This window comes from Aplysia californica, unplaced genomic scaffold (assembly GCF_000002075.1).
Source record: "Aplysia californica isolate F4 #8 unplaced genomic scaffold, AplCal3.0 scaffold00150, whole genome shotgun sequence".
In the NCBI taxonomy this organism is placed as follows: domain Eukaryota; kingdom Metazoa; phylum Mollusca; class Gastropoda; order Aplysiida; family Aplysiidae; genus Aplysia; species Aplysia californica.
Window position 1 is genome coordinate 609,714 of NW_004797420.1, and position 13,042 is coordinate 622,755.

The 13,042-nt window shown below is 39.6% G+C and overlaps 1 protein-coding gene across 1 annotated transcript; it reads left to right on the forward strand.

The window, feature by feature from the left end:
- Positions 1 to 81: 81 nt before the first annotated feature.
- Positions 82 to 9,697, forward strand: LOC101860891. Its single transcript, XM_005097242.2, has 3 exons — positions 82 to 280; positions 5,269 to 5,400; positions 7,029 to 9,697. Exons 1-3 carry the CDS (start codon positions 97 to 99, stop codon positions 7,268 to 7,270), a joined length of 558 nt encoding a protein of 185 aa, XP_005097299.2. The 5' UTR covers positions 82 to 96; the 3' UTR covers positions 7,271 to 9,697.
- The last annotated feature ends 3,345 nt before the right edge of the window (positions 9,698 to 13,042 follow it).

Consider the following 13,042-nt stretch of genomic DNA (forward strand, 5'->3'; position numbering starts at 1 on the left):
GTCATTTCTAATCTAAAAATTGTGAAAATGTTGTTTCTAAAATGTTTCTGACAAAATAAACCGTATTTTTTGCAGGTATAATTTAGTTTCGAATTCATGGCAACTTCGTTTCATAGGTACCGGAAGTCTTACCTGATCCTGATACGTGACCTATATTCGTATGTTGTCAAAGGTGTAAAGGCTCAGAAGTTGGTGCCGTCAACGGCAACTGAAAATACCATGAACAAACTCGTGGTAGTACTTGGTGTTCTAGTGGCGGGGTATATGGTGTTGGAAGAAGGTAAGTATTTCTTTTGCAGCAGTTTGTACACCTTTGAGCCAGTTGTTAGTCTTGTTTCATAAATGCGGAAGTGAATGTCCTGTTTTTACACTGTAAAATGGCGGTGTTTCACTGATTTTTCAGTTTCATTTTCTCGATTGAAAGTTTTATTCTGCAATCACTCCAAAAGATGTGCTCTATGACAGGCAGCTATACTGAAGACCTTGAGTAAAAAAGGGACAGAAAAAAATCTTCACTTTGATGACAGTTTGAGGAGTTTAATTACTCACACTGTACTGTACTAAATCTACTACTGTACCAAAATAAAATCCCAACAAACCATGCCATTCTTCAGAAGACTATGGTAGCCTACTCTACAGTACTAGATATCTAGATCTAGAATCTAGACTCTATACTCTGATCCTATGACTGGGATCAGAGGGTAAAAAATTTTTACTTTGTGCGATACGCCCTCACCCAGCAGTAGCAAATTTTTGTCGTGGGTCAACAAGTGGTTCATGGGCTCCCCTGTGGCCCTCCGCAGCTCTTGCAGTTGGACTCTAGTCTAAGTACTAAGTGTGCTTTTTCGGTAATTCCCACCCCCCTTATTTGAGCCAGACCTACATCTAGATCTAGATCTACGTTTGATGCGTGGTGAGCTATTGCAAAACATCAAATTATGTTAAAATTCAGGGGGGCAAACACCCCACCATATTTTTATTCGAAGTGACTATTCGGACTCGAGTCCGAATATGAAAAAATGTTATTCGGACTCTGATTCTTGTCCAGCATGACATCACTTCCGACTTACGACTTCCTGTGACTCGTGACTCCAACCTCCTGTCCCGCCTCACTCGTTACTCGCCTCAGGCTGGGTAGAGACCGGGATCACTTCGGGCAAAGTGGCATTTTGTGCAGGAGCCGAATTTTTATCTTACGATAAATTTGAGGCCGGCCTGAAAAGTTATAATTATAGCTCTTCTTATTTGTCAAGAGGTCACCAGAAGCAATTGAAGATGGCTCGTTAGCGTGTGTCGGGGTCGGAAGGGCGGCCTGCACACATGTCGCTGTGTGTGCATGTCGGGGAGGGTGGGGCACTATCGGTCCAGGCGTTGAACGTCGCATACGCGTCTGTCTTTTATCCCCCGGCAACTGATCATTATTACAATAATAAGCTAGTCTTGACGTAGATCTACGTAATGAATTGTGCGCTGGTCTAATGGAATCAAAAGTTGCCGTATGCTCGGCTCTACACAGCAACACAACTTTTTCTTGGTAAACAATCGAGATGACACAGGCTTACGTGTATTTGAACGAATCGTTCTTTTTTTTTATACAGCTCATAATGTATAGGTGCCAGGTGGTGTGCTAATCTTCAATTTTACCTTTTTCTACAATAAAGAAAGTGGGAAACATGGGGGATGGGGGGCGTATCAATGAGGCGGCGGGCATTTGATCGGCAGATATAAGGTGTGGGGGAAACTAAAAAATGGCGGAAAATTGGAAGCACTGAATGTTTGATCTATAGAACGAAGACGTACTTCTTTTTTTCCAGACCCGGGTCCAAATAACATTTTTTCATATTCGGATTCGAGTCCGAATAAGAATTTTTTTTATTCGGACTCGAGTCCGAATATGAAAAAATTTTATTCGGACTCCGAATAACGACGGCCATTTTTATGAGGTCAGGGGGGCCTGAAACCCCCCTACTCCTTGGGCCAAAACCAGCGAATAACAATTGCGGGGTGGAAACTACCGGAAAAGCTCCGGACAAAGTACAGTCGAACCTGCCTTAATAGAAACCTGTCTTAACGGAATCTCACTGCCCCTCCCTTGATATTCCTCTTCTTTAATTACCTGCAAAAAACGGAACCCTGGCCAACGTGGAAACGGAAAGAAAAATCCGCTCCCTTCCGAGGGTTAAACTTGTCTAAGACGGAAAATTCTTTGCACGCTCAGCCCTGATTTTAAATAAAACTCGCAAGTTTGGTTCAGCCGGCTCTAAACTTAACACTATGGCTATGCCGCTGAGCAAGGAAGGGGAGTAGGGATGCAATTTGGGGGTAGATGTTACCCCATCATGTGAGCCCTGAGCGATGCAGATGGTTAGTGTAGTGAGGGTGTGAAATCTCACAACTGCCCGAGAGAGTGCTCAAGTAGCTAGCCACTACAGAAGCTTTCCTGGGTAGCCGGAAGCCAGAGGTGTGAAATTAGATTGACCAATGCCTGCCGACCTGATCGTACGGCCGGCCAAGAAAAGAGTTCCTTGAATCGTTTGTTATATGGTGGCAGTGAGGGGTGGGGCTAAGGGTGAAAGCAAAGGAGACGTTCAAACGTTTCTGTTTTTAATTGGTTTAGCAGTGGTCCTATGAAAGGCAAGCACTGGTAGTAATTGGATAAGTAAGACTGACGCATGAATGTCGTTATCAGATAGGATTGCACTTGAGAGGTGTGAAATTTTGACCTCTGCTTGTCGATCGGACAAGCGATCCTTGATCCCACCGGCTGCCACTAAATTCCCCTGTCTAAGACAGAATTTTTTTCTGGCTCCCTTGCGATTCCGTCTTACACAGGGTCCACTGTCTGTACTATTTTTTTCCTGACTTCTTGAATTAAGTTGAATTAAGGGTTTTTTAAAGAAATCCATGAATTAAGTTCTTTGCAAAATGTCTAAAGGGGTGCAACAGCACATGTGACACTTGGCGAATTGAAAACATTTTCATTTGCAAAAAGTGGAATGGGCAAAACACAGGAAAAAAGCATCATGTGACTTTATCACAATGTATAGTGAACAGTGTAATCGTGTGATATATATAGTCTAACATGTTCAAGATGATCACTGTCGAGGGGAAAAATAATTTTCTTTGACTGGTGGTTGGTTGTCTCGAACATAGTCATTATAATAATAATACTGGAAAAAAAGGGAGGGGGTTGGGGGGAGTGGTCATTTGTGCAGTTAGTTGTCTTTGACAGGTTGTCATTAGTTAGGGAAAGGTCGACGGTACAGTCAAGCACAAAACTGGAATTCAGAGACAGCTTGAAAAATATGTGTCACGACTTGGTGGAATCAGGCGCCCGTCAATTTTTTACATATATGGGGTTATTGGTATCATCTTAAAGCCTGTTCATTTGCCTTCCTTTTGGTGACAAAAAATATCCATGTACAGGGGAATCCTGTTATAACGAGAGGGAGGGGACCGGAGCAAAATGTCTGTTATAGCAGGATTCTCGCTATAAGGGATCCAGTAATAAGTTCAAGGGAAACTGTAAAGTAGGCCAAATCTATGATTTTGTGATTCTGTTTATTTCCTTTTGCTATCTCCCCTGATGATGATTTGGTTTCAACATGACCTGTACGTCTTACTTGATCAAAAATTGAATCAGGTTTCTTTCTCTAGCGCTAGATCTGGCGATGTTGACTGACTGCTCGTGTTGGCGATCAGAAAGAAAGGGCTCTTGGCTAACTCGCCCGCTGTGTTTTCCCCCACCCCACCACACCCTGCGGTGCATTCCATCAACTTGCGCACGTCACTAATTCGCTCCATTCATTACATTGCTGTGACCTCTCCATCCCCGCATCGGAGAGGCCTTGATAATCTAAACTAGGCTTACACTGGCCTATCACACGATGCGTTCTGCTAGTCTGCGCATGCCACACCCTCCCTACTCAGTCGCTCTGGCCTTCATTGTTGACACATATTGGCTCTCCCATTGTTTCACTAGATCACCGAGAAGTTTTTCAGCTGGCGGGTTTTTTAAAATTGTGTATAATTTGCCTATGCACTGTGCACAGTGGCATCAATATTCCGTTATAACCGACTCGCATGTTTGTCTGATTGCACTATAGCAGTATTTTATTTACAAAGGTAAAGAAGAGTAGAAAAAAACGGGGTTTTAGAATATTGTCTTTATAACAGACTTCTCGTTTTTTCCGGACTCGTTATAAGTGGACTCCGCTGTATGTTGAATAGAAGTCGAAATATTTTCGATTGAAGGAGGTCAGGGTCACCTAGTTTCAGGTAAAATTAGCGAGAAAGTGTCCGCCAAAATTTGGTAAGTTCCATAGCCTGAGAGTCCTTGCGATCCGACAATTAATATTTTTTGCGCCTTTAATCAATGTTTTTCAGTACAATCCACACAAAAATGTGTTTTTAAATGGACATAAAGGTGTTGAGCCGGAAAAAAAAAAAAAGAAAAAAAAGTGTCCATCGGCCAAAAAAATGCTGATTTCTTTGATTTCATCATTTTGACGAGCGCCTGATTTCCACCACGATGCCTCACATATGTCATTCCCCAACTGAATTGCTCTATTTTCTCTGTGTGTATATATTGGCAGCACTGTTTTGTCAAACACCCACACTGATGCATCACACCTCATCGCGTGAAGCCTATTCTAATTTGTCCAAACAACATGTCTCAAATTCAAATCGCCTTGTACTCGATTGAAGTTAACAAACTTTGGCGGCCATTTTCTCATTAATTTAACCACTGAAACAGGGCTACCCCATCTTCTTCAATCGCAAATATCTCGACTTCTATTCAAGATATATGGATATTTATTTCATTGAAAGCAAGGCTAATGAATAAACTTTCAGATGATATCAATAACTCTCACATGCCCCAAAATTGACAAGCGCCTGATTCCACCAGGTCGTGACACATTATGTCTCTCTCATTTTTCATTTTCTCGGTTTACTCGAATTATTATTATGTTGAACACATTTTTCAACCCCTGACGTGTTCAAGATATCTAAATTCCAAAAATTCCAATTTAGTTGATCCTGCAGAGGAAATGTTTCGTGCAATAGATAATAAATGGCATACACATAAATCATCAACATCACAGCATAATGCACATCTTACTCGTTTGCCATTGCTGGTGACCATTATGCAGAGCCTTCTTTTGTACAAGGAGTTGTGTCTTGCACAGAGAAATTTTTATATTTTGCTATGAATTATTCAAATATCTTGAGCTGTTGCTAGCCTTGGGTTCCTCATGTCTCTTTCAGGTTTTGCCATACAATGTTTTGTCTGCAACTCGTTTCACCAAGCTGACTGTGCGGACTGGTTTGACAACGTGACTCAGCACTTGGTGAAATGTCCTGATTTCCAGACTAAATGTAGAAAGGTGGTACAGGAAGGTAAGTTCATAATATTTTAATGGAAAATTTTGACCTGAAAATGACATCGTTCCAGGATGGGCAATGTTTGATTTAAAAAAAGCATCCGTTATGGCAGTGGGTTCTATCTTATGTTTTGTTGACATACAGTGGAACTCAGATTCTACAAAAGGAGTTGGATTCCCCATTTAAAAAAAATTCTTCTGAATCAATAAGAATAACTTGGTTTCAACTGACACATAAATGGGCAAGCTCGGATTCAACGAAGTTGCTTGCAGAGTGAAAAGTCCCTACTGACGTGGCTTCACTTATTTTTTTAGCGCTGCGAACTTGATTTATTTCTGGAAACCACCTGTGGCATCTGCATCATGAACATTATTCGCTTTGCCTATTGATTATATCTTATGCGACCAATTCATGGCCTTCTATCATACCGACACACCGGTTGTAATTGGCACGCACACTTGTCTTTGGGTGTTGGGCTCGGACGGGCGGCCAGGACACGCTTGACGCATGGAACGCCAGAACTAGTAGTCAGTAGAGATAAAAACGCGTCACAGTACTCTTTTTTTTTTCTCCCTCAACTACTGATCATTAATGTTACAATTGATAAGCTGGTCTTGACATAGGTTTACAGATAATGAATTTCGTGCTGGTCTGTGGCATCGAACGTTGCCATAAGCTAGGCGCTACATAGGAACACAGCTTGTTTGACAAACGGTACGTCGTAGATGATAGATGGCACAAGCGTGCATTTGAACTAATCAGATTTTGCTCAGCATTTTGCATGGTAGAGTTCAGCGTATTTTCCTAGAATTTTCCAACATTTCTTCGGTATGGCATTAAAGAAATGAAAATGCCTCTCATTTGAAATTAAACTAGTTTTGATTGAGGAAATCGGCTGCATTATATATAAAAACATAACTAGCTCGGTGCCTGTAACTGTAATTATCTACACAGAAACGTCATGCTTGCTATAACGAATATACTCGGATTCAACTAAATTGAAGGTCAGGCCCGACGACTTTGTTGAATCCGAATTCCACTGTAGTAAAGTGCTGTTCACGATAGTGTTGTTCATCATGAAAGAAAACTCTCGACAGAGTGTGGTTGGTAGGTGCTCTGCTGGTATTTGCTTCTGCGACTGTTGTTTTGCATTTTCTTACCTCCGCCAATGGTGAAGACACTTTGCTTCCTAGCCTCATAAATTGATAAATAAAATACAATGCATAAACTGACAAATAGCTTTCCAGAAAAAAAGGAAAGTGCAAAAACAGAAATACCCAAGGGCCAGGTACTGTTGTGTTTTGATCCATTGTTATCATGTCATACCATAGCGTGATTGTGTAATGATTTTTGCTTTGAGAGTTTATTAATTGTACAATTTTTCTGATAGAATAAAATAAATGTAAACCAGATTTATTAAAATTGAATTCCCCAATAGGTATTCATAAAGGGAATTTCTTGTCTTCTTGCCCCATGTAAATGTTTTTACTGAATCTTTGTTTCATCATTAACTAGAAGTTTAAAAAAAACCCTCATAGGTCAGTATGAGCTGATATGGGGTTCGGGTTATATAAATTTATTTTCCATAATGTGTTAGTCCATTTTTTACATGCCTTTTATAACTGCTTTTATTTTCTTATCAGTCTGGCTAGAGGACCATTGGGATGTGCGATACATTCGACAGTGTGCGCAGGAAGGAGAAATTGGACGTCGTGAAGGCAGAGAGTGTCAGGAAATCTACGGCACCTACAACATCCGAGTACGACATTGCCACTGCAACAATCAAGATGGATGTAATAACGCACATAAGCCCACGTCGCATCTGTCATATGCCCTTCCTGTGTTATTGACTGTTTTACTAATGATATCACGGCAGGTTGGATGAGCAGAGGCAGCCATTGTTACCATTCCAAATTTCTTACTTTCTTACAATTTTACTCCACCAAATCAAAAGCAGTCATTCCGAGGAGTTTTTTTAAATTTTTCAAACTGAAAATGATTTGATATATATTTAGGCTTGTGTTTTGTTAATACCTATCGAAAATCTGAGTAAATCATATTACAACTATGCACAGTGTGCCTTACACTTACACATTTTTCCAAGGAAACTTTTAGTATTTTTATTAGATTTTGTTAAATGATATCAATCATGTAAATGAAGTCATTATATTGGTCTATTTTTGTGAAGATGAAGGTACATTGGTCTGTTTTGGTATTAATGATTATGTCAGTCTGTTGTTGCCACAACGATAATAGATGTGGTATGAGGGGTTTTTAGTATAAAGCTGGTCTGTCTGATTTGGAGAACTTGTGTAGGTATGTTTGATTTGTTCTTGTGTACAGGGTTAGAACAACTATTTTTAAGTTTACTTTTGTATGAATGTTTTGTTATTGTCGTTGCGTATGTGTGCAGCGAGAGATTGTATGTAAGGGTGATTGTCTTGATGATATGAAGTACGTAGTTGGTGAGAAAAAGGTGAAAGCTCTGTATCGATAAAATGCAAGAATGAGAGATGTTTACTTTGTAGAGTTTCAAGATCCACCTTTCAATAGATTATATGTGAGAGAAAGTGCATGTATGTTCAATTATTTTTGTTTGGCCATATTGTATATATAATAATGTAGGCTTATGTGCTGCTCCTAGATATGTGAGGTTCTTTGTAACATAACTAGTTGTCCTGTACCATACTTAAGCATTCCATACGAAAGTTTAACTGCTCATAAACAAGCCATTTCATTCCCTGAATTTATTGTCGTTTCATAGTGTATATAAATTCATTGTAGACTTTACAAGAAAAAAATGTATTTTGTACTCACATCGATTTGTTGGGTCATGACTCTAAACAATGCAGACAGTGAAGAAGAAAAAAGGCCCTATCAAAGGAAGAATAATAATGACTTAATATGGTGCTTAGTCTTCTTTTTAAGAGATTTTACCATGCTCCGCTAAAATTTCTGCAAATAATTTTTGAGAACATTCCATTTTCAATTAGCCTGATGGAATATTCCTTGGAAACCAATGATTGCAGGTGTTGCAGGTTCTTGAGCTTGGTTACTGTGGAATTTACTTGAGAGCTAGATACTTGAATAGACATCCCCTCAGTCAAAGCATCACTCTCACCGTGATTAGTGGACAACTGGCAGGTTCACTCCTGTTCATACTTGCTCATTTTCTGTCCTTGTTTTTCCCTCATCACCCAGATGTCTTTATGATTTTCTGTCCAACTGTGTTCACATTGATCCTCTGCGCACTATTCATTGTGACACCTGTTTGAATACCTGTAGGGCCCATGTGGTTTTTTGCGGGGGGGGGGGTCCTCATGAGGCTTGAATTCGCGAGTTAAGTCATGTTAAAAGTGACTCAAAGCTCAAATTGCAAAAATTTTTAAATATTTGCAACAAAAAAAACCCAACATGAATGGGCAAAACCAAAAAAATACCAGTGTGCAGAATGTATGTTGGCAACAGAACACATCTAAGGCATCTGTATGTGATGTAATGTTAAGGCTCTTTGCTGCTGCGCATAAAGATGTGATTTCAATTTTCATGTTGGAAAGTCTATTTTATTAACTATCCCTGTCTTTTTGTTTGGATGCTGAGTCCCTCTCAGCCTAGACTGGCCCTGGCTGGCAGTATAGAAGCAGCCTATGTCCTAATTATCTAAATTTTGTCAATCGGAGTGGAATACTACAACATTAACAATCCATCAAAACCAGTATAAATGCTACCACAGTGTACGAAAATAAAAGTAATTTGTTCATCAGTTTTGAGTTTTACACTTGTTAGGGACCGTCACTGTCTGTGGTCAGAACAGATTTACTTTGGTGGTTCACAGTATGTTCATAACAGGCGGCAGCTTTGTGCTGACTGCTTCGATACAACTATACTATGACTGAGTATGAGTCTTGGGGGGCTTTTTACTTCTACACATAAAAGGAGTTGATCTGCTCTGCTATCAGTTGTCAGTGGTGTCTAGGAACTTGGCTTTAATAGCATCTCACAATGGGTCTTTTCACAAAATAATTTGCTTCCCAAACTGTGAAACTGCTGTTGGAATATTGTTTGTCTACTAATGCTGCTCCATGGTGTCTGGTCAGTAGAGTTGACTGGCCATGTCAGCAGCTGTTCCTTGTTGGCAAACTTATGAACAAAGAATGCTCAGTTGATAACTGTCCTACTTCTGATTTTCAGTTGGTGTTCCAGAATTCATTGTTCAATAACTTGTGAAAAATAAAGGCCAGGTGTTAACTGATCATGACTGAGGCATATTATTTAGGATGAATTAAAATCAACTCTACCCATTGAAACCTTTTTTCCCTGTGTTTTTAAGTTCTTGCATGAAAATTAAACTACTTTTGTTATTGATATGTCATGTACTGTCCCTGTTGATGTATGTGTTTTTACTATTATGATTTATTTTCTTTCTTGACACTTAATAATTTTGAGGGCTCCAATCTGTGAGAATACCAGCATCTGTGGTTAAGCTCTTTGCTGTATTTGTGCAAAAAATGTTCAATTCCCGCATTATTCTGTAGAGTGATGGTGACATAAGCCATTTGCAGTCAACCACTTGGAGGGTTGGGCATTTTCTAGAATTTCTGTTTACCAAACTTGATCCTGGATTGACAAACTGGAAAGACTGAAAGATATATGATAATGTTTGTGAGAAATAGCAAGAGAACACACCTGTATGACAGATGTGGGCAGTTCAGTATGTCAAGTAAGTTTCAAATGGAGGGCCCAAGGCTCAAACTCAAAAGACTTTTACTGCTCACTATTTATAGAGGCCTGCTCAGAGTTAAAACTTGCCTAAAACTGGTGTTACATGATGTACTATTGGCCAATGCACATGTCGTAGTTCATATAAAATTGGTGCGTATAGGCTCCTTTTTGTCCAATTTCACCTTCTGTGGTGTAGTGGATAGGCGTTTTACTGTCACACATAGGAAACCCAAGTTAGATTCCTGAGTGGCGAGAAATTTTATTCTCTCGATCTTGGTGCTGGTATGTTGTAATGTATCTCTGTCAGCCGCGGTTGGCCTTGACAGGCAGGGCTGGAAGCCCGCCTTTTACTTGATATAAATTGTGTAGATGGGGGTGTAAAATGCTTACATTTTTAAAAGAAATTCTCCAATTTCCCATTGCACTTCACTATGGTTTATGCCAGGTGGTTAAAGTAACTACTAGTCCGAGCTGATGTGACAGGAGTTGGTAGATTGATATGGTCCATAGTCCTATAGTTAGAAATTTTGGTTTCAGATCTGAGGTGGGTTCAAATTTCTGTCATTCTTCCTGCTAGCACATTAACTTAATTAGGGCTATAGAAGGTTCTGTCTGTGAAAACTGAAATGATCTAATCTCTGTACGGGTATCGGTACATGTGTATGGTGTTAGTATTTAGTACTACATGTATTGGGCATCACAATAGGGACATCTGTTGTGAAATGTTTAGGATATTTCACTGCATAGAGGACATGAGTTTAATTTCTGTATTCTCTCAAGTAGGCCTACATGTATTCCTATCTATCTGCTTGATGAATGCTGTACATGTGTGCCACTCAGCATGGGTTGGCTCTGCTGTCCCCATAGAATTATGCATATTTAGAAGGCCAAATTATGCCCCAAAAAAGCAAAATTATGCAAGTTACCGTAACACCATTCGCGCCATGTTTTGCACTTTTTCAACACGAAGTTTCATGATTTTTATGTTTTATGTACAGAAAAATTGAAAACAGAACTTATCAGTATCAGTAATTTGCTGTGTATTTGGAAAAGAAAACAATACACATCAGTAAAAAAAAAACCCCAAAAGAAATAACAACTAAAAATAATCATCTCTGTAACTTTCAGTTTCAGATTTAGATCTAGATCTATAGAGGCAAGAAAAATGTTTCCCACCCCCCAAAAAAAGGACTTCTGGACTTCTGATGCTGGCACATTACTAAACCCAGGGACACCTGTCAAACATGACACATCAGCAGACATGAGAACAACAACTTTTGATGGATTGAAAAACTGAACATGCTCGAGGAACAAAATCACAACCCATTATTTTTACAACAAATATATTCTAACAAGGGAAATAACCAACTTTTCACTTAAGAGTTATTATGGTGATTACGTCCCTTTAGTCACATGGCGAGGCGTAAATTCATTGTTTTGTGAAAAAACGCGGATATTCCAAAATTATTCAAATGTTGCAGAATTACGCGAAAAAAACGCGGCCACACAATCGCATAATCCTACGGGGACAAGCTCTGGTTGGCAGGATCAAGGCTGCCCTCCCCTGAAATGACTTAAATTGTAGGCCTTGATCATCGATAGAGGGGTGTAAAATATTTACATTACTACATGTGGGCTACAAATTTTTAAAACAACAACAAAACGTCTGCGTTTTCAAAGATATTTTTGAAATTAGAAGTATGCCTACCGTTGTATCAGATTTAGAATGGCAATTGGTAAAATACACTACCGGTACATACTGTTTTAGGTGGGGGGGGGGGGGGGGGGGGGGGGGGCGGTTCGGATCTCTTTTTAATTAGAACAACCCTGTTGCCAGTTTTAAGGGTGTCAGCCATGTCCGATGTCGTATCGGAATCCTGATAATACTATTACTATGAATAAGTAAAAGGAATAGGTCACACTTTCAAACGATTCACTAGTTTAGAAGAAAAAAGGGTGACCTTATTTAGGCCACATATGGCCTAAATAAGCTAAACCCCCCTCCCTTACCTTATTTAGGCCACAGGTGGCCTAAATAAGCTAAACCCCCCTCCCTTACCTTATTTAGGCCTCACCTGTGGCCTAAATAAGCTAAACCCCCCTCCCTTACCTTATTTAGGCCACACCTTTATACAAAGTCACAGAAATATTCCTTTTGTGCTTATTGAGGTACAGTGCAGGGTGATTTTACCTGCAAGGATAATTGGACAAAATGGGCAACATCTTTATTGCTAAAGGTCATATTTAGACAAATCCTATATCATTGTCTTTTTTTTTCTTAACTGCTCATGGTTATTAAAGAGTAAGCCAACTAGGTAGTAATTTCGGATTCCTAATACTAATATTATGGGCATTCTTAAAATTCAGGGAACTCTGTGCAGCACTTTCGAAATTTGCTCGTTAATCTGATTGATCCTCACGCTTTGCATAGCAGTCTGTCAAATGATTTTTTGAGAAATACTGAAAGTTTCAAAGATGTCTTCGTACTACAGTAGAAGTATTCTAAAATGTGAAGAACACGACATCGGGGGTACAAAATAACCCCGGGGCGTACGGATAGGGTTAATAAGGGCACAGCCTTATTTACGTGCCTTGTGCGAAACTTACGAAATGAGTTGGTGATGAGGAAATGTTCAATACAAAAGCTTTCTGCTCTGTTCTAATCTTAACTATGATCTCAGCAGGCAAAGGAAACTTGAGAAAAACTATCTGCAAACTTCTGTTGGCCTGTTTGCTACAGTACTGTAGTTTGCAATATGGCACAATCATTGGGGTTTGTAGTGGTAGGCCTAATGTGAACTGGTGTCATGCTACAAAGATGGGGGCATGGGCATAGTTGAAAATTTGTAGTTTTTTACGTAGAGCAAAACAATTATGTGGATTTATCTAAAAATGATTATCAGACAAATTCCTTTTGACTTCCAAATTTTGTGTC